This window comes from Myotis nattereri, assembly GCF_964212035.1.
Source record: "Myotis nattereri genome assembly, chromosome: 6".
NCBI lineage: Eukaryota > Metazoa > Chordata > Mammalia > Chiroptera > Vespertilionidae > Myotis > Myotis nattereri.
The window spans coordinates 91,124,761-91,143,168 of NC_138081.1; the positions used below are offsets into that span (position 1 = coordinate 91,124,761).

Consider the following 18,408-nt stretch of genomic DNA (forward strand, 5'->3'; position numbering starts at 1 on the left):
TCTAGGGAGGAGAGGTCAGGGGGTCCGAGCCCAAACCACACGGCCAGCGATGTGCTAGGGGGGAAAGCCACCTGGGGATAAGGTCCCTCTCTTACAATTGCCCTCTGCTAGGCACCCACGGCTTTTCACCCTGATGACCTCTGCACCTGGCCCATCGTCCTTGCTCTGCTCCTGTCGGTCTGTCCACCACAGAAAGGCACCACCAAACCAAAGCAAGACATTTAGCGTTGTTCCTCCATTAGAATGGAAAACCATTGGTGACATAGCAGAAATTCAGTTGCTTTTGCAAAGGATGGGTTGGCGCTGAAAGTCAGCTTGCAAATCAGTCTGAATATTGTTTGTTAAATCAGGAATTGAGGTTGAAAATCGTCTCTGTAGCCTTCTTCTGACCTTGCAAACATCTTGAGGTGTAACCTTGACAGCAAGAGGGGCTAGTGTTTGTTTTTATTAAAAGGTCTTTCCTGTTCTTTGTGTGAAGCCATTCTCTTGATCACAGCGAGGGGGCTGGGTACAGGGAAATCAAAACAGACCTGGGACTCAGCCCAGGGCCCCAGCCAGCATCCCTCCTTCCTGGACTATTGTGCTTTCACTGCCTGGACGTTTAGGCGTCTTCTCCCCTGCTGGTCTTTTTAACCAGTTAATTGCCACCGTCCAAAACGGAAACCATCCCCATGCGCCACGGTATTTTGAATTTAATTTAAAAAATCAATTTGCAATGAATATTATAAAAATAAATATATTACTCACAATTCGGGTGTTCTTGAATATTTTCAGCTGAAAATTCTCACGAAAAATAATTTTAAAGTTGATCAGGGCTGCCACTTAGGGAAAACTTTTTTTTTATAGACGCGCGTGGCGTGTGGGGAAGGGCCGGCTTGCGTCTGCGGACCCTTGTGGCGTACAGTGGGTTAAGGCAGGGGTTTTGTTTTGGTTTGGTTTGCTTTGGGTTGGTTATTGAGGAATTATTTTCTATTTCTTAATGATTGAAACTTGAGCATATGCCAGTTGTCGGTGGGGTTATCCTTTAATGGGATTCCAGGCATTTGCAACCAGAGCCTCAATTTTTTTTTTTAAATATATATTTTATTGATTTTTTTACAGAGAGGAAGGGAGAGAGATAGAGAGTTAGAAACATCGATGAGAGAGAAACATCGATCAGCTGCCTCCTGCACATCTTCCACTGCGGATGTGCCTGCAACCCAGGTACATGCCCTTGACCGGAATTGAACCTGGGCCCCTTCAGTCCGCAGGCTGATGCTCTATCCACTGAGCCAAACCGGTCTCGGCCAGAGCCTCAATTTTTAAATAAATAAAAATGCCTTCGTATGACTACTTATATGTATGTATATGTAGTGTATATATAGTGTTTTTAAATTGTGGTAAAAATATACATAAGTGAAATTTCCCATTTTAACCATTTTTAAGTGCACATTTCTTTGGCGTTAAGTACATTCACACTATATATATATATATATATATAGAGAGAGAGAGAGAGAGAGAGAGAGAGAGAGAGAGAGTTTTAGTTAATAGAATTTAAAAACCGACAGTGATATTTTTGTACATCTCTGTATGTCTCCTATATTTCAGAATCATTGCAAAGAAACACTCCAAGGAGAAGGGACGTTCTTTCTTCTTGTTGCCCTTGTCCCTGTACTGTTTCTCCCCCTCGGGGCCTTAGACCTCCTCTGGCTCCCTATCCTCAGCACTGTCCTTGGTCTGTGTGGTTCCCCCCCCCAACCGCACCTCCCTGCCTTCCCCCTCCCTGTGCATGGAATGTGTGGCGTGTTCTATAGGAAGCTGCCCCTTACATCTGCCATTCATTAAGTATCCCATTCAAGAACCCATTTCTCTTTCCTATGTACTCCCTTATATTCTCCTTTCCTACTGATGACCAGGCTCCGGTCATCCAGCCTGAACTGCTTCTGTCCCTCACCACCCTCTTCTGCCCTGGCCTCCTCCCCATGGTTCAGCCCTGAATTCCCATATCATCTCCCCTCGACCACACCACACCCACCTGCAAACTCTCCTGACATCTCTGTCAAAACTGGATTCTTCTCCAGCGCCGGCTTCCGGGGTCTCTGTCAAGTCTCCTTGGGCCTGCAGTCTATCACCCACCTCCTCGGCCGCCACCTGCTCGCTCACCTGTGCCTGATGGGTCTCGGGAGATCCGACACTATTGCTAGCACCAGCCCAGCTTTCTCACGCAGCCTGCTGGGCCCCGTGTGATTCTGGCAGAGCTCCCCCGGCTTTGTGTCCGATGCTGGAAATAGCACCTGTGAGAAAAACAGTGATCTGGATCGGCTTCCTTTGTGCATGTCACAGGGATTCCTGTGACTTCATTAAAGTGCCTTCCTCTACCCTGAAAAAGGGGCTGTCGCTATGACAGAAGTTTCTAGAAATGCATTTATTTCATCTCAAATGATGGACCAATCAGGACAGACTGAAGGATGTGAAATGAACTGTCAGTGTCCCAGCACATGTTAGCTGGTCCATCCCTGCCCTTCTGACTTAAATTCAGACATCACAGCATTGTATGGGGACAGTATTCATTTTCTCAGCTTAAAAAGCAAGCACGAAGGAGCATTTTTAAATATCATCGCAGGTGTTATCATTAAAGGCACCACGTTTAACAGACCACTTCAGCACAGAAAACGACACCCTTATGACGAGACAGCATTGGATGAGAGGATGTGATGGGAGGACCTGCTGTGTTCCTTCCCTTTGGCGTTGCTATAATCTCCCGTTTGAGAGTGTAGAAGCTCACCATGTGAATTCCTTATTGTCCCTTCTCAGGCACAAACGCAGATTTTCTGGCCAGGAGCCTTTTTCCTTCCCCAGACCCAGCGATCTCCACACCCCGGTGGCCTTAGAATGAGCACCTCTGGGTGAATTTGTTGCTCGGGGCCTGCAAGCCGACAGGGATGGCCGCTCAGAGGCGGCTCATGGACGTCAGCATGTACATCATGGCAGCTCACATGTGCTGCTCACGTGTGCTGGTTTCCAGCTAAGAACATGCTTTGTGTCGAGGATATGGGCCTGTTGTTCTCAGTTACAACGAGAGCTGCTGTCCTGACCCTGAGGGTACGTTGTAAGGAACCCCTTGCACCTTGGGTGTACGCTCCGTGTAAGTTACCAGCCGATGGTGTCATGTTTTAAATATATTTTTATTGACTTCAGAGAGGGAGAGAGAGAGAAAAACATCCATGATGAGAGAGAATCATTGATCGGCTGCCTCCTGCATGCCCCCTACTGGGATCGAGCCTGCAATCTGGGCATGTGCCCTTGACCAGAACCGAATGCAGGACCCTTCAGTCTGCAGGCTGATGTTCTGTCCACTGAGCCAAACCAGCTAGAGCATGTTATACTTTTTTTTTTTTTAAATACAGGAAAGGTTATTTACCAAACTGCACTTGCAGGTCATTTAAAATTCATGCTTCGTTTAAAATACAAAATGAAATAATTACTCTGTCCAGAGATTTCTATTCAACTTGCAAGTTTATTCATCGGTCCTTCCCTTTAAATATTTTAGGGGCATTGGCAAACATTTCGCCCACATCACAGCATAGGACCGTCTCGTTCGTATTACTTCCCCTCTGTGGCCTTGGTGAAACAGAAGAACAATGTAGTTTTCATTCTGTGTGGCCGGCGGAGACACGGCAAAGTGGCCAGCACTTCAGCCGCCGCGGGCTTGCTCAGAGCGAGCGGAGTGTGGGTGGTGGAGCGCTGTGTCCAGCTCTCCGGGGTCTTCCTGGAGGTCTGAGGGCTGCGGCCGGCGATGCCCTGTCATAAAGCTTCTCGCGTCCTCTTCCTCCAGTTCCAGCAGTTTCGTTTCTAACTCTCTTCTGTGTCACTTAATATTCTATTCACTTTATTTTCGCCCATTTTCTTCTCACCAAAAAAAAAAAAAAAAAAAAAAAAAATTGTTTTATTTCGATAGCTGCTTTCTGGAACTTGTAGATCCGTTTTATTCCACGAAAAAGCAGGTCTTAAGTAACTTCAGTGAATAATTCCGGCAGCTCCCACAGGCCTTTTCAAGGAGGCTGTGCTGTCTAACGTGGAGCCTGGATTGCCACGTCCACGAAGTGAGCGTTGAGGAGCCTGAAGGCCCACCCTCCAGCTTACCTCTGTGCTGCCACCACTTTCTGGTGTGCCTGCTCTCTGCAAGGGACGGCGCCACAGCGTGGCCGCTGGTCATAGTTACTTCCTGTGCTGTGCCACCGCTCAAGTTCAGAATTCATTTCCTCGGTTGCACTAGTCACATTTCACCTGCTTAACAGCCACAGGAGGCTGGTGGCCACTGGGTGCGACGTGCGGGGAGAACATGTCCATCATCACAGGAAGTGCCCAGTGGACGGCTCGGTGCTAGACTATTTCGGTTTCCTGAATGTACATTGAAGAGGTTTGGGACCTAACCAGTGCAGAATATGTTCAGGGTTACACTCTGGGTGAAGATGAAGAGTTAATGTACACGGTTAGGTCAAAATGATCGGACATACAGGACTAGTTGAGACACCAGGCTTTGTGAAGTAGCTTATTAATATGCCAAGCATCATACAAGAGAATAGGCACTGTTTCCAGAATAAACCTCGTGTTTGCTGCCATTCACACCTTGACGTGTGCCTTCCTCTGTGTGTAGAATCATCTTTCCTTTCAGATCCTTGCTCAGATCTCTCACGTCCTTCAGGCGTGATTCAAGTCCTTTTTTACGTCTTGCCTGCTTTTGCCGATTGCCTGCCTTCCCTGCAGTCCGGGACCTCCCACCTTTAATAGAAGGGTTCCCGGAGCCCTTGTCACACACACTGTCCTGTCCCATTTGTTGACTCACCATTGTCCTCACGCCACGAGTGCTTTGTACAGAAAGTCCCTGAAGTTCTTTGCACTGCGTGACATCTTGCAAGGACCTGCCGTATATGGTTATTTATTCCCTCACCAGACAATTATGAAATGCCTACTGTGTGCAGGCCACAATCCTAGGTAGGGATATGAGGGTGAAAGATGTGGTGAATAAGTAAATTAGTAAATATTTATGGAGCCAGGGGAAAGCCAGGCATGATTAGTGCATAAACACTCATAATTTAGTTTATCGTTTTACTTGTTTCAGAAAAACTACCATTTACTACAGAGAATATCAAGTTCAGATCAGGATCATTGGGCTGAGCTTGGCTTTCTTTTTCTTTAAGGATTACACTTCTGCCCAGAATCAAGCAGAGAAACAGCAGGCACTTCCTTGCCCGCTGACACAATATAAATAGCCCGTATGCAATGGGAACTGCCTTACCGGGGCCTTTTTTAGTTTTTATATTAAACCCAAAAGATCTGTTAACTGAGATGTTCTTCTTATTTATTTACTTGCACATGTAAGTGAAAAGGGAAGATTGTGGTAGGGGGCCCAAGAGAACTTTGGTGGTGGGATTTCTGGCTGCACTTTGTTTATTCAGCATGCGGACCAGGGCGTTGGCGGTGCAGTCTCCCATCCTCTCGCTGCGGGGGGACCAGGGGGCATCCTCACCTCTGAGGGTTGGTGAGGCTGGGTCTGTACATTGAGGTCAAGTTGGAAACCAAGGGTGAGGAGAACAGGCTTCCCGCCTGGGGCTCGGCCACTGGCCCCTCCTGCTCTCTGCACGGCCTTCTGCTCCAGCCATGTGTCGTGTGGGGGAGGTTGCAGTTATCCTGCAGGAAATAAAACAACTGCACAGCCCTCAGAGTCAGCCTGGCACCTGCTTGAAATTCCCACAGCACTTTCAAATGCACATCAGAAAGGAAGACAGGTTAGTTGTTGACCAAAAAACCTCTATTTCCTTATGCCCGAAGGATTGGAAGCTGGGTCTCCAGGAGGGATTTGTCCAGCCCGGGCCCACATGCTGAGCTCACAGCAGCATTCCACACAATAGCCAAAAGGCGGGACCAGGGCCCACTGACAGATGAGTAGGTTTGAAAATATAGTAAGTGCACACAATGAAAAACTACTCAGCCGTAAAAAGGAAGGAAATTTGGGCACGCTACAACGTGGATGAACTTTGAGGACATTGCGCTAAATGAAAAGCCAGGCACAAAAGGACATGCGTTGTCCATGCGTCATTCCACAGATCTGAGGTCCTGGGGTAGTCAGATTCCCAGAGACGGCGTGGAAAGGTTTGCCAGGAGCAGGGGAGTTGGTATTTAATACGGACAGAGTTTCAGTTTTTCAAGATGAAAAGAGCTCTGGAGGTTGGTTTTACAACAAGGAGAAGGTACTAAATATGAAACAGCCCTTGCTGGTTTAGCTCAGTGGATAGAGCATCGGCCTGCAGACTGAAGAGTCCCAGGTTCAATTCCAGTCAAGGGCACATGCCCGGGTTGTGTTGCGGGCTCAATCCCCAGTAGGGGGGCGTGCAGGAGGCAGCCCATCAATGATTGTCTCATCATTGATGTTTCTATCTCTCACTCTCCCTCTCTGAAATAAATAAAAAATATATATTTTTAAAAAGAATATGAAACAATACAGTTAAAAATGGTTAAGATGGTAAATTGTGTTCTGTCTCTTTTACCACAATTAAAATTTAAATATTTATATTTCTTGAAGTATTTTCGTTTTTAAAACCTAATAATAAACCAACTAAATACCTACCCACACTAACACCTTCACTAGTCACCATTTGTTCCCACGTGAGTTCTTTAATGATTACCTGATAGAAAAGTTACACTCACCGACTTTATTTCCAGATCACAGAGTACATACAGCAAATAGTGCTACTCTTCTCATTAAATATGTTATGAGTAGTAATATCTGTCCTGTTGTCATTTTGTTTTGCTCCCAGAGGAAACATAACTCTTTTAGTCGCTATTGCCCCCACTCCATAATAATATTACCTGAGGTTTGTATAGTGAGACACTTACAACACGTTCTCTCATTGCTTCTGCGCTGCAGTAAAACGATGTAGGTAACAGCCACCCAGCTGTGCTGCGGCACCCACAGAAGGCTGGAGCGGCCCGGGAGGGGGTGCAAGCAGAGACAGGACGCCGCGGGGACACTGCCTGGGACACAGTATCCTGCGAACTGACTTCCCTGGCAAAGCAGGGTCATTGTGCTTGCTGTGTGGGTGCTAGAAATATCTTTCAGCTTCCTATTAACTTTTATTCCTTAAAAAGGGCTGCTCTTTGCAAGGCATTTATTGGCGTGAGAGGAGATCATATTAGTTTAAGTGCATCATCAACAGCAGGCCTTCCAGTGCCCATCACTCACTGTGCTGATGAGTGAGATGGAAGGTTCAAGTGAAAAGTCCTCTCAGTGTTGCCTTGAGCACATCGCTTCCTGGTCTTTCTTTTTTCCTTTCTTTCTTTGAAATCTTTGCTGTTGAAAGTATTACATAGGTTTTTTTTCTCCCCTAAGCCTCTTCCAGCCGCCTGGACTTTCTTATCAATTCTTGTAACGATGGAACCACATGGAATCCATGTTTAGGCAGCAGGAAATTTAGAAACATTCACACTCCTTTGTCCAGCTGTACAGGGCTTGAGGATATACTGGTGGGCCATTCTTCATTCTTCAGTTAATACGAACATTGAATCCTTTACATTCGAAGTCACCCTGGAGGTTCTCTCTCTAGCCCAGCCGCAGCTGTACCGTCATGCAGTCATTCTCGCACAACATTCCTGGCACCATACCTGCCTGAGACTGAATTCTCCCCGAATGGACAGTCACTACTCAGTGAGGCGGCTCTGGTGGATACAGCTTTTCCTTAAATATTGGACTAAAAAGTACTTCTAATTTCTGACCTTGTTTCGTATTCTGCCTTCCTGGAAGATGATGATCATTCCTTCCCAGAGTTGTCCCTTGTAGAGGTGGAGATTTTTCTCTGAGCTCCTGTGACATGGTTTACAAAAGGCCTCTTGCCATGGATAGATTTAGTGTCAGACTCTGATCCAGGGGCTGTTTCCATTTGAGGGGCATCAGTGCATCTGAGATGGCATGAGCTTTCCTGGCAGCCACTCCCTGTCAGGCCTGAAGAGCCTCCGGTCCTGGGTAACACCCAGGTGAGAGCATGACGAGGGCACCTGGACATCAGAGAAGAGAATGCCTCTGTGTGTGTGTGTGTGTTTGGGGGGAGGAGGGGCAGTAAAGGCTTACTGGAGAAGCTGGCCTTTGAGAGAGACCATGGAGAGCTCAGGGGGTTTTGGCAGAAGTTGGTCTCCAAAGATTATAGGGGCAGAGGCTTCCTGTGCAGGGCTCAGAAGCAAGAAGAAGGTGTCTTACCGAGTGATGCTTCAGAGCACAGCATACAGGTGCGTGAATGTCAGAACCAGGTTTTGCCCACTAGTAGGCCATGGGAAGCTGAAGATGTTTGAGTTTTTCCTACGTGCGTACATTTTGGGAAGGTTAGACTTGGTGGAGTAGAGAGTGTACTAGATATGAAGTGACCGTTAGAAAGCTTTCATGGTAGGTGAGACCATCAGCGTCTCAACCAAGAGCACTTAGAAGGATCATTTTCCCACATCCTCACTTACACTTACTTGATCAGTGTTACTAATTTAATGGGTGTGCATTGGTTTTTCATTAATTTGTATTCTTTGATTACTAATGAGATTGAGCATTTTTTCATATAATTATTAGTCACACTCCATTTGCCCAGAATTAAATAATTGTCTTTCACTTGATCTGTGGGAGGTTTTGGTGGTGGTGGTTGTTTTTTGTCCTTTCTAGTAACTACTCTTTTGAGTATTTCAAAAAAGGTTTTTTAATGTATTTTTATTGGTTTCAGCGAGGAAGTTAGAGGGAGAGAGATAGAAACATCTATGATGAGAGAGAATCATCTATCGGCTATGTCCTGCACGCCTCCTACTGGGGATCGAAGCCATAACCCAGGCACATGCACTGACCCGGAATTGAACAGTGACCTGATTCATAGGCTGATGCTCAACCACTGAGCACATGGACCGGGCTAATCTTTTGACTTTTAAATATTTGCTTTTATCTTCTCCCAGATTTTTCCCAATCCTTTAACCTTATTTACAGTATCTTTTTTTTATACAAAAATTTTTAAATTTTTGATGTAGTCAGGTCTGTAAATCATTTCCTTTGGGATGTATTCTATTGTTACCTTATTAAGAAATTTTTCCCTACCTTCGGAGCGTAGAGTTCCCAATGTTTTCCTCTGTTATTTAGAGTTCTAATTTTGAAGTTTATGCCTTTATTCCATATTGAATTTATTTGGGGACCTGTTATGTGGCAGGAATCTAATTTTCTTTCCAGCCAGAATTCAGTTGGAAAGGCAGCCCTTTCCCTATTTCTGCTGTATACTATCCCACACCTGCTGAGGTGTCTTTCTGGGTTCCTTCTTATCTCCCATTGATGAATGCGTCTGGTCCTGTGTCAGTACCACGTGGAATTATCTAGCATAGTTTTGGTACCTGGTATGGTGGTGAGGCAGATCCTGTTGTCTTTGTTTTTTTTAGTTTTATTTATTTTTGAAGTGATCTTACCTCTTTATGCCACTACTCTTTATGATGAATTTTAGAATTAGTTGGCCATGTAGCCAAGAGTGCTCTTGGGGTTTCCATTGGAATTACATTGAACTAATAGGTTGTTTGTGGGAACTGGCATCTGTACAGCATCGAGTTCCCTCATCCATGAACAAAGTATTTCCCTCCAATGATTCAGATCCTCTTTTAATGTCCTTCATTGAAAGATTATAATGGTCTGTATCCTCATTTCTTTTTTTTATTTGTTGAAACGTCCAATATTTAAGTTCCAGACCACAGAACAACTATACCATAATAAAAACTATAATAATGAAAATCTCATTTTAAAGCAGTTTTGGGGTCTATCAGATTGGGAGGGTGAAGTTAGCTTCTATTTTGCCCTGTTGGATAATTCTCTTTAGTATGGATAGCAACAATAATTTATGCAGATGTGCCACTTGCCATAGCCAACCAACATCCTTGACTCAGGCCACGAGAGGCTTCTGCTCCTTGGGTGACGTCCATTCCATCAGCAGTTGGTCCAGCAACTGTTCACCCAAGAGTAGACCTAACTGCATTATGCCTGCATTTCCTACCCACAGCAAATTCTGAACAATTTCGTCAAATGCTTTGCTTACCTCGAGAATTACTTTACCTGTGGCATATTCCTTTCCTAATGAACCATTCTTGTTTCTTAAGAATGGCTTTTAGCATTTTACCAGCAATTTGCATCCATATTTTCCATTTAGCATCCTGGAAGATTTTTCATCTCCCCACACATTTATTTGCCCATATTTTGTCTTCTCGGATTTTCCCCTTTCTTCAAGATTTCTCATAATTGAGTAAAGTGACACTAGATCCAACCTTCGATTTCCCAACAAAGTGTTTGATCACAACAACATTTATATTAAAATCTCAACCTATTCTGCTCATAAGAAAATGAGCCGTTCTTTAGTAATGCGACACTCTCTGTCATGTCACCGGAGTTGAGACTCACTTAGACATCAGCACTCGGTGTTTGGTGAGGAGACTCTTGTTCTGAGTTTAAAAAGCATAGGAGACACCACATTTTTTAAATGCTGCACTGGATAAAAATGCTGAACTAAGCAGCCTCTAACTTGGCTGAACATCTAAGGCTTCTTATTTGCTTGTTGACCTCTGATCTGAAACTGGGGAATTGTAAACAATTGCAGAAAATGTCACTGATTTTCCCTTAACTCTGTGATGAAATGAAAGTTAATGATTTTGCTGTCATGTTTGTTTCTCCAGCTTCCAATTGTGGAAAAGATAAGGACCATTGCACAGGCTGTCTACGGAGCCAGAGATATAGAACTCTCCCCTGAGGCACAATCCAAAATTGATCTTTACACACAACAGGTAAAAGTTATACCTCTGGGGCTGGGGGAGGGGAGGAATCCACCTTAGGCTCTTTAAATATTCACCTTGACTTGAGAACTCATATATGTCTTACCAGCAGAACTTGATTTAATCTACTTGGTGCCCCACAGAGATTGAAATGCTATCCTTGGGTGTCGGGTGTTGACTGTAATTAGAACATTATTTTTTTGAGATATGCAACGTTGACTTTTGTGGCTGTCAATGTGTCTAATATGGGATGTGATCTTTAGTCCCTCAAACTCAGCCGGAAACATCGAACTGTCCTTAGACGTGTGGCTGTGGTCAGATTTAGGTGATCTGTAGTACTTCCTCTTCATTTCAGGTCTCGAACTACCTTAAAAAATATTAGCGTGGCGCCAGGTTAGGCAAATACGAGTGCAGCACATAGAGGTGGGGGGCGGGGTGTTCTTTCTTACACGAGTGGTTCGTTGGCTTGGTGCTGAGAGGGTTGACCAAGGTTAAAGGCCCATCCTCTTCTACCTCCAGAGAGTGACAAAGGCAGTCCCCAAGCAGCTGTGAAGGTGGCCATGACTCAGCAGCCTGAGTCACTGTCTGGTCCTTGAATGGTCGTGGGTAATGGACTTCCCTGTAGCACATTTAGCCGGTTAACCCTAACAGGAGGACCATACGCCTTGAATGCCCATTCACTTTGCTAGATAGAAGTCAGAGCCCTTCACAAGCTGATGGCAAAGCCTCATTGGGAGCATCATCTGAGGTGTTTTTATTCCCCAGCTCAGAAGTCTGCTTTGTAAATCATACTTAACGTTTTGTTAAATACTTCATGCCTACCAGTTGTTGGTAAGACCACCAACAACTCATGTTTTCTTAGACTTTTCCATGCATATACTTGACTGGTGCTTTAGAAATAAAAAAAAGATTCCCAAACATTGTTGTATATTCAAACATTGTTCTGTGGTGAAATTTCCAATCATGTGCAATGAAATGTGTAATATAGGTCATTGTCCTAGGTCAGTGGTCGGCAAACTCATTAGTCAACAGAGCCAAATATCAACAGTACAACGATTAACATTTCTTTTGAGAGCCAAATTTTTTAAGCTTAAACTATATAGGTAGGTACATTGTTATTAACTTAACTAGGGTACTCCTCAGGCTTAGAAGAGCCACACTCAAGGGGCCAATGAGCCGCGTGTAGCTCGCGAGCCGCAGTTTGCCGACCACGGTCCTAGGTGGGGTTTTTATAAAGTAATGTGGTATATTGGGTTTTGGTGGTGTGTGTGTGTGCGTGTTTGTTAGTCCTTACCCGAGGATATTTTCCATTGATCTTTTAGAGAGAGCACAGGGAGAGGGAAAGACAGAGAGAAATACCGATGTGAGAGAAACTCATCAATTGGTTGCCTCTTGCACATGCCCCGACCAGGGTCTGGGCCGGGGAGGAGCCTGCAACCAAGGTACGTGCTCTTGACCAGAATCGAACTTGGGGCCCTCTGGTCTGCAAGCTGATGCTCTATCCACTGAGCCGAACTGACTAGGGCAGTGTGTTTTTTTAATATCCCCACTGGCAAACCTACGTTAGCTGATTAAAATCACTTCCAGTGTCTACCCGCTGTGCTGTAGACCTGAAACTAATACAAAATAGTACTGAATACAAACTGTAATCAGAAAATAAAATTAAAATTAAAAAGTTATCTCAATATTTGAGTGATCTCTGAAACCCAAAATTCTGGGCTCCATTTCTGCAGAGCAAATGGGCTTGTTCCCAGCAGAATTCTGATCAGTATATAAAAGTATTACATCCTTTCAAAGAGAAAAAAGCACCACCCCACCCCCAGCCCCCATCGATAAACTCAAACGTTTTTCAGATAGTTTTCAGTTGAATCATAAGGAATTCTGTGTGGGTCACCTCTGAAGATTGCATTCCTTTTATCTCTACCAAGGGGATATTCCTTAAAAGCGATGTGTCAAGTATGTGCTTGCCCTTAATTAGACAAGTCTCTGAAGGGCCAGTCTGTGCCCTTTAATCGGAACAGGCTGCGAGGACACTGTCCTTTTTGTGAGACCCCACATGTGACTTCCTGCTCTTTCACCTTTGGAACGCTGGGTCAGGCGCAGCCTTTGGTCCTTAAAAATAAGCGGCTTAAGTGGTGACCTCATCTTAGTTCCTATAATGTAATCGCAGATCAAATAGCCATGATTCATAAGCCAACACAAAGGGGCCCTTTGCTTCCTGACAGCTTCCAAGAACGAGTGGCTAAAAGCCTCATTACCAAGCCTTTCTCCAGATTACCTTTCTGAGTCCCGGATATTAATATCCTTGGAAAGTGATTTCTACAGCTGCTGCTGCTGCTTTGCTGAAAATAACCACACTTTCCCCCCAAACACACATATAATGCTGCCTTCCCGTAAGGAGACTTCTCCGAAATAAATAACAGACATCCTCAACCTGCCAGGAGATGAGCCCATGGAGATGAGTGTCTGCCCTACCTTCTGGCTCAGTGACCAGGTAGTAAAGGTCCCTACTGTGTGCCTGGATCTGAGCTGTGGGGGTTGTACAGAGTCACATTAAGCAAGTACAGGGGACTCCCATTTATGCTCAATGAACACATTGCCTCTCCTTTCTCACAGGGTTTTGGAAATTTGCCCATCTGCATGGCAAAGACCCACCTTTCTCTTTCTCATCAACCCGACAAGAAAGGGGTACCCAGGGACTTCATCTTACCCATTAGTGACGTCCGGGCCAGCATCGGCGCTGGGTTCATTTACCCGTTGGTCGGAACGGTGAGTAATACCCTCCAGAAATCCTTCCGTCTGATGTCATGATGCCTGAAGTGCTTATGCTCGGCCAGCGCTCTGCACAGCAGGTATTAGAAGCACTTAGTGGCATTTGCTGCTTTTCTAAGCATTCTCTTCCACCACAAAACACTTCGCCATTGTGGCTTGGATTTTTGGGGGGTGGCAATGGTGTATTCAGGATCCCTTGAGTCATAAGACTGATTCTGCTTATAGAACACAGAAGGGAATGACTCTGCAGAATTCAGTCTGCCGTTTAGATGGTTCAATGGTTTAGTTTAGTGCTTCTCGGTCTTTTTCACGTCATTGCACTCAAAATGGTAAGTTTTCACTGAACTGTGGGGTAAACTGAGGCAACTGCTCATGCCAGACAGGACCAGCTCAGCCTCTGCAAGGGCTGGGGAAATCGGTGTTTCACCCTCTACCCTGTTTCTCAATCCATCACGTGGGAAGCTCTGCGGGTCACGTGCGTTCTCATTTTTTGGCATTATTGTAATGGGGCTACCTTGCTGTAGGGTGATTATTGTGTTATTTCAGATTCTCTGTGGGTGGAGGGGAGACAGCAGAGAAATGAAAACTTACCAAAGCACTTAAAATCCATGGTGATAGGCTTCAAACAGAAAATGCTTCATTGTAGCCACACAAGGAATGATCCAATGGTCCTCCCTCAGGAACTATCAGTGGTTAAAATTTGACTTCTCATCACAGGAGTGCTCCTGGATTAGATTTAGAACAGAAATTCTAAATCATCATCATCATTATCATTATTATTATTGGTGTTACAAACTGATCCAAGCCCAAATAAGAAACATAACAATGTTCCTAATAAACCTTGTGGCTGTTGTTATGCAAACAAGCAGTGGGTAGGCCAAAAGTGCGTTAAACATACAGAATTCTTACCTTACTACGCATACATGTTTCATGTAGTGTTAGGCAAAATGTTTTCAATAAGTGTTTTCTCATTTCTACTGCCTGTGAGGCCCAGGGATAGTAAGAGGGGAGGAGTGTGGGTTTGAGCAGCACAGAGGAATGTAGAGCAGGAGATGTTGGCACAGTGAATGCCCTCAGAGCACAGGGAAGGCAGCAGTTAGTTCTGCCTGGATTGGGGAGGAGCAGGGTGTGTGAGAGAAAAGGAGAGTCCAGGATGCCTCATAAAGGCCTCAACCTCTTGCTGGGGAAACAGTGAGCTTTGACTCAAAGGCATAGAAGACGTGACGTACCCTTCCCAAGGTGGCCCAGCGTGGCTGGAGTGGGACAGGTTGGGGAGGCTGGGAGATGGGACTGGGATGGCAAGACAGGGCCAAGCTGTTTACGAAGCTCAACTGCATCTGAAGGAACTTGGATTTTTTCTCAAGCGTGCTGTGGAGTCAGGATGCATGGGTTCTGTGTTTGGTTGGTTTTATTTGTATAAGGAGGAAAAGAATGTGGTCCAACTAGTAGGTTAGAAAAGTAGCTCGGGCAGCGATGTGGGAAGTGTGCAGAGGGCAGAGACCCACACCCAGGAGCCGCATGAAATCGGCACCGTGGCTGCAGGGGAGTGAGTGTGGAGAGAGGGGCAGGCTGGAGCCACTTACTTGTGGAGTCCAGGGTGATGGACATGTCTGACTTGATTGAGAATGGTGGTGAGGACCGACTGCAAAGGGAACTTTTGGGGTAATGGGAACACTCTATATTTTGATTGTGGTAGTGGTTCCATGGCTACATACATTTGTCAAAACTCATGCACCTACACCCTTGATTTAATTAACCTCAGTTAACAAAAACGTGTGCTGAGAAGAGCTTGCTTTACTGCCCCTTAGAGGATCCCCAGTGATGGCAGCCCCTCCATGCTGAAGCTCTGGGCCTCAGTGGAAGGCGTGTGCTTAGGAGGAAGAGCTCATCTGTAGTCCAGGCCAGAGAGAGCAGGTCCGAGAGACGGGACCACGCGGGTGCCCACGGGGAGCATGAAGCAGTGGGCACACCAGAGGGGCAATCCGCGTGGTATATAGTTTGTCCTGTGCAGATCTGAAATCCCAGAGTCGTTCACCCAGCAGACTCATTCGTTCAGCCAGTGTGCACAGGCATGGTGCTCTGGGGAACCCCAAAATGAAGACACTTTTTCACTCTAGGCAGCTACGGGGAACACCAAAATAAAGAAGCTTTTCCACTCCAGGCAGCTTACAGCTCACCGAGGTAAATGGAAGTCAGTTAACAAAGAAAATGGTGTGGTGTAAAAATTGTGGCTCGTAAATGATAACCAGTTGCTTAGCATTCAGCAGTCATTAAGGAATCAGGATATAATTTAAAATCTTTGCATACAGCTATACTGTTCCTCTCCTCCCCTCCCGTGAACAGCACCACATGCACACCACGGAAGACCAGTTCTGGGAAACCAGACCCGTCAGCACAGCTCGTGTGAACAGCCCATCCATCCCTCTGCTCCTCCCCGACGTGTGGCTGGTTGGAAAGTAACTGTGTGGAATGCTTGGGGGGGGGGGGGGGCTGGGTTTCCGGAAGAGCGCCCTCTGCCCCTGTCGCCCCGGCTCTGGACGGAGCTCCCCCGCGGCCGCCGCGGAGTAGGGCGGTATGTGGCGGTGCACCGGGCGAGGGGGACTAAGGCTGTTCCTGGATGGAGGTCAGGAAACTCGTGGAAGCCGTGGCCTGAGAGGTCTGGTCTCTATGACGGAGCCTAATAAGGCCGGTATTTACTTTTACTTGACCCACTCTGGGCCCTGCTAAAATGCCTCTAACATTCCTCAGCGGATGGGAGACACGGTGCAGCGATTTCCTGCCGAGATGACAGGAGGAAAGGGGCGTGGGGACCCCGGAGAGACCCCGTGGGTGGGGAAGTCCCTGCCTAATGAATCACTCTGACTCCTACTCACTCAGCGTGTGTTCCTGTGAGTGTCTTTGAAATACATGTTCATGTATCTGCTCCAGAAGGAAAGCCCACGCTGAGCCCTCAGAATCAGAAAGCTGCTCAATTTTCATGCAGTATTCATTCATTCATTCATTCATTCATTCACCTACAGCATGCACAAGGTAAACAAGATCCACTCCTTCCCTCACGGGCCCTAGGACGGACTCCAGTAACTGAAACCACGCAAATGCCCTGGGCTTTATAACAAAGGGAGAAATCCCTTCTCTGTGTCCTCAGGGAGGCACACCTCTCTGGCTGGCTAGGAGGTCCGAAAGTGGAGAATCACAGCGCAAGCAAGTCCCTCCGCAAACCAGAAACATCTTGCTGATTGGGGAGGTCCTATGGTGAAATGCTGAAGCATTCAGGTGTTTCTCCAGATTTAGCTTTTTTTTTTTTTTTTAAATTTTATTTTATTGCTTACAGTCTTACAAAGGGTATTACATATGTGTCCCTTTTTTTCCCCCCGCCCTTGACAATCCCCGGGCCTCCCCTACCCCCCAGTGTCTTATGTCCATTGGTTATGCTTATATGCATGCATACAAGTCCTTTGGTTGATCTCTTACCCCCCTACCTCCTGCCCCCCACCCCTCCCCGGCCTTCCTGCTGCAGTTTGACAATCTGTTTGAGGCAGCTCTGCCTCTGTATCTATTATTGTTCAAAAGTTTATAATGGTCTCTATTATCCATGAATGAGTGAGATCATGTGGTATTTTTCCTTCATTGACTGGCTTATTTCACTTAGCATAATGCTCTCCAGTTCCATCCATGCCGTTGCAAATGGTAAGAGTTCCTTCTTTTTTACAGCAGCATAGTATTCCATCGTGTAGATGTACCACAGTTTTCTAATCCATTCATCTATATTTCTTTACTGGTTTCAGAGAGGAAGGGAGAAGGAGAGAGAGATAGAAACATCAATGATGAGAGAGAATCACCGATCGGCTGCCTCCTGCACGCCCCCCACTGGGGATTGAGCCCACAACCCTGCATGTGCCCCTGGCCGGAATCGAACCCGGTACCCTTCAGTCTGCAGGCTGACGCTTTATCCACTGAGCCAAGCCGGCTAGGACCAGATTTAGCTTTTTAAATATTTATTTTTACCCTCCATCTTTACTTATAGGCCAGATTTTTCTACCATTTAGTTAATTCATCATTTTCTAGTTAGTGACTCCTTTCATTGCCATTGGTCGGCACAATAAAATAATAGTAATAATAAATACCATTAACTGGGTAGACACTTCACTGGAACATTGACTTCGCTGCTGTTTGTAGAAGCGCCCAGTCGTGGATTCCTCAGCTAATGCACCTCTGAGACCTACTCTTAGTGCATTGGGGGTGTTTTCCACCTTCCTGCAGGTAGTCTCCCTCCCTTAAAGAACTGTCTTTGCTCCCAGTAAGCCTCTCTGCATTCTTGCTTCTCTTCAATGGCATTATACTTACATGTTCTTTCCAGCGCATTGGTGAAAGCTGCAAAATGGTACAGGATTCTTGGCCAGCCCATCTCCACTTAGCACATCTCCTTCTAAGAAATCGTTTGGCCAGTGCAGATCTTTGTGGGGAGAAAGGAGCAAATTATTTTTATGATTTTCCAACTCTAATCTACAGATTATCCCATTATGTTTCCAAAATTCTTTCAAAGCTTATGATTTATAGTGTTCAATAAACCTAATAGTTTACAAAACTCCAAAAATCTCGTGCCAAAAAAAAAAAAATTCAGTAGGTGGTCTTTGTCTTGGGGTCTCATTGTTTTGGTATTGTCTTTAAGTTTCTATAATTTATAAGGGCTGTTTAATTACTTGGCATAAATTTCATGACATAAAAATATTATTATGTAAGCAAAGTATATGAAATGATGTTGAGAAGTAAATTACATTCCATATGGGGAAGACCAGAAGGACAGACACCCAAATCTTAACCTCTGGCCAGGATATT

General features: G+C 45.6%; 1 protein-coding gene across 1 annotated transcript in view; it reads left to right on the forward strand.

The window, feature by feature from the left end:
* Positions 1-18,408, forward strand: part of MTHFD1L (methylenetetrahydrofolate dehydrogenase (NADP+ dependent) 1 like) — a gene marked incomplete at its 5' end in the record, with an annotated part of 167,228 nt that overhangs the window by 112,042 nt on the left and 36,778 nt on the right. Inside the window, 2 exons of the mRNA XM_081093670.1 lie at positions 10,705-10,812; positions 13,417-13,569. Coding sequence (XP_080949796.1) covers positions 10,705-10,812; positions 13,417-13,569 — 261 coding nt within the window. The remainder of the gene's footprint in view (positions 1-10,704; positions 10,813-13,416; positions 13,570-18,408) is intronic.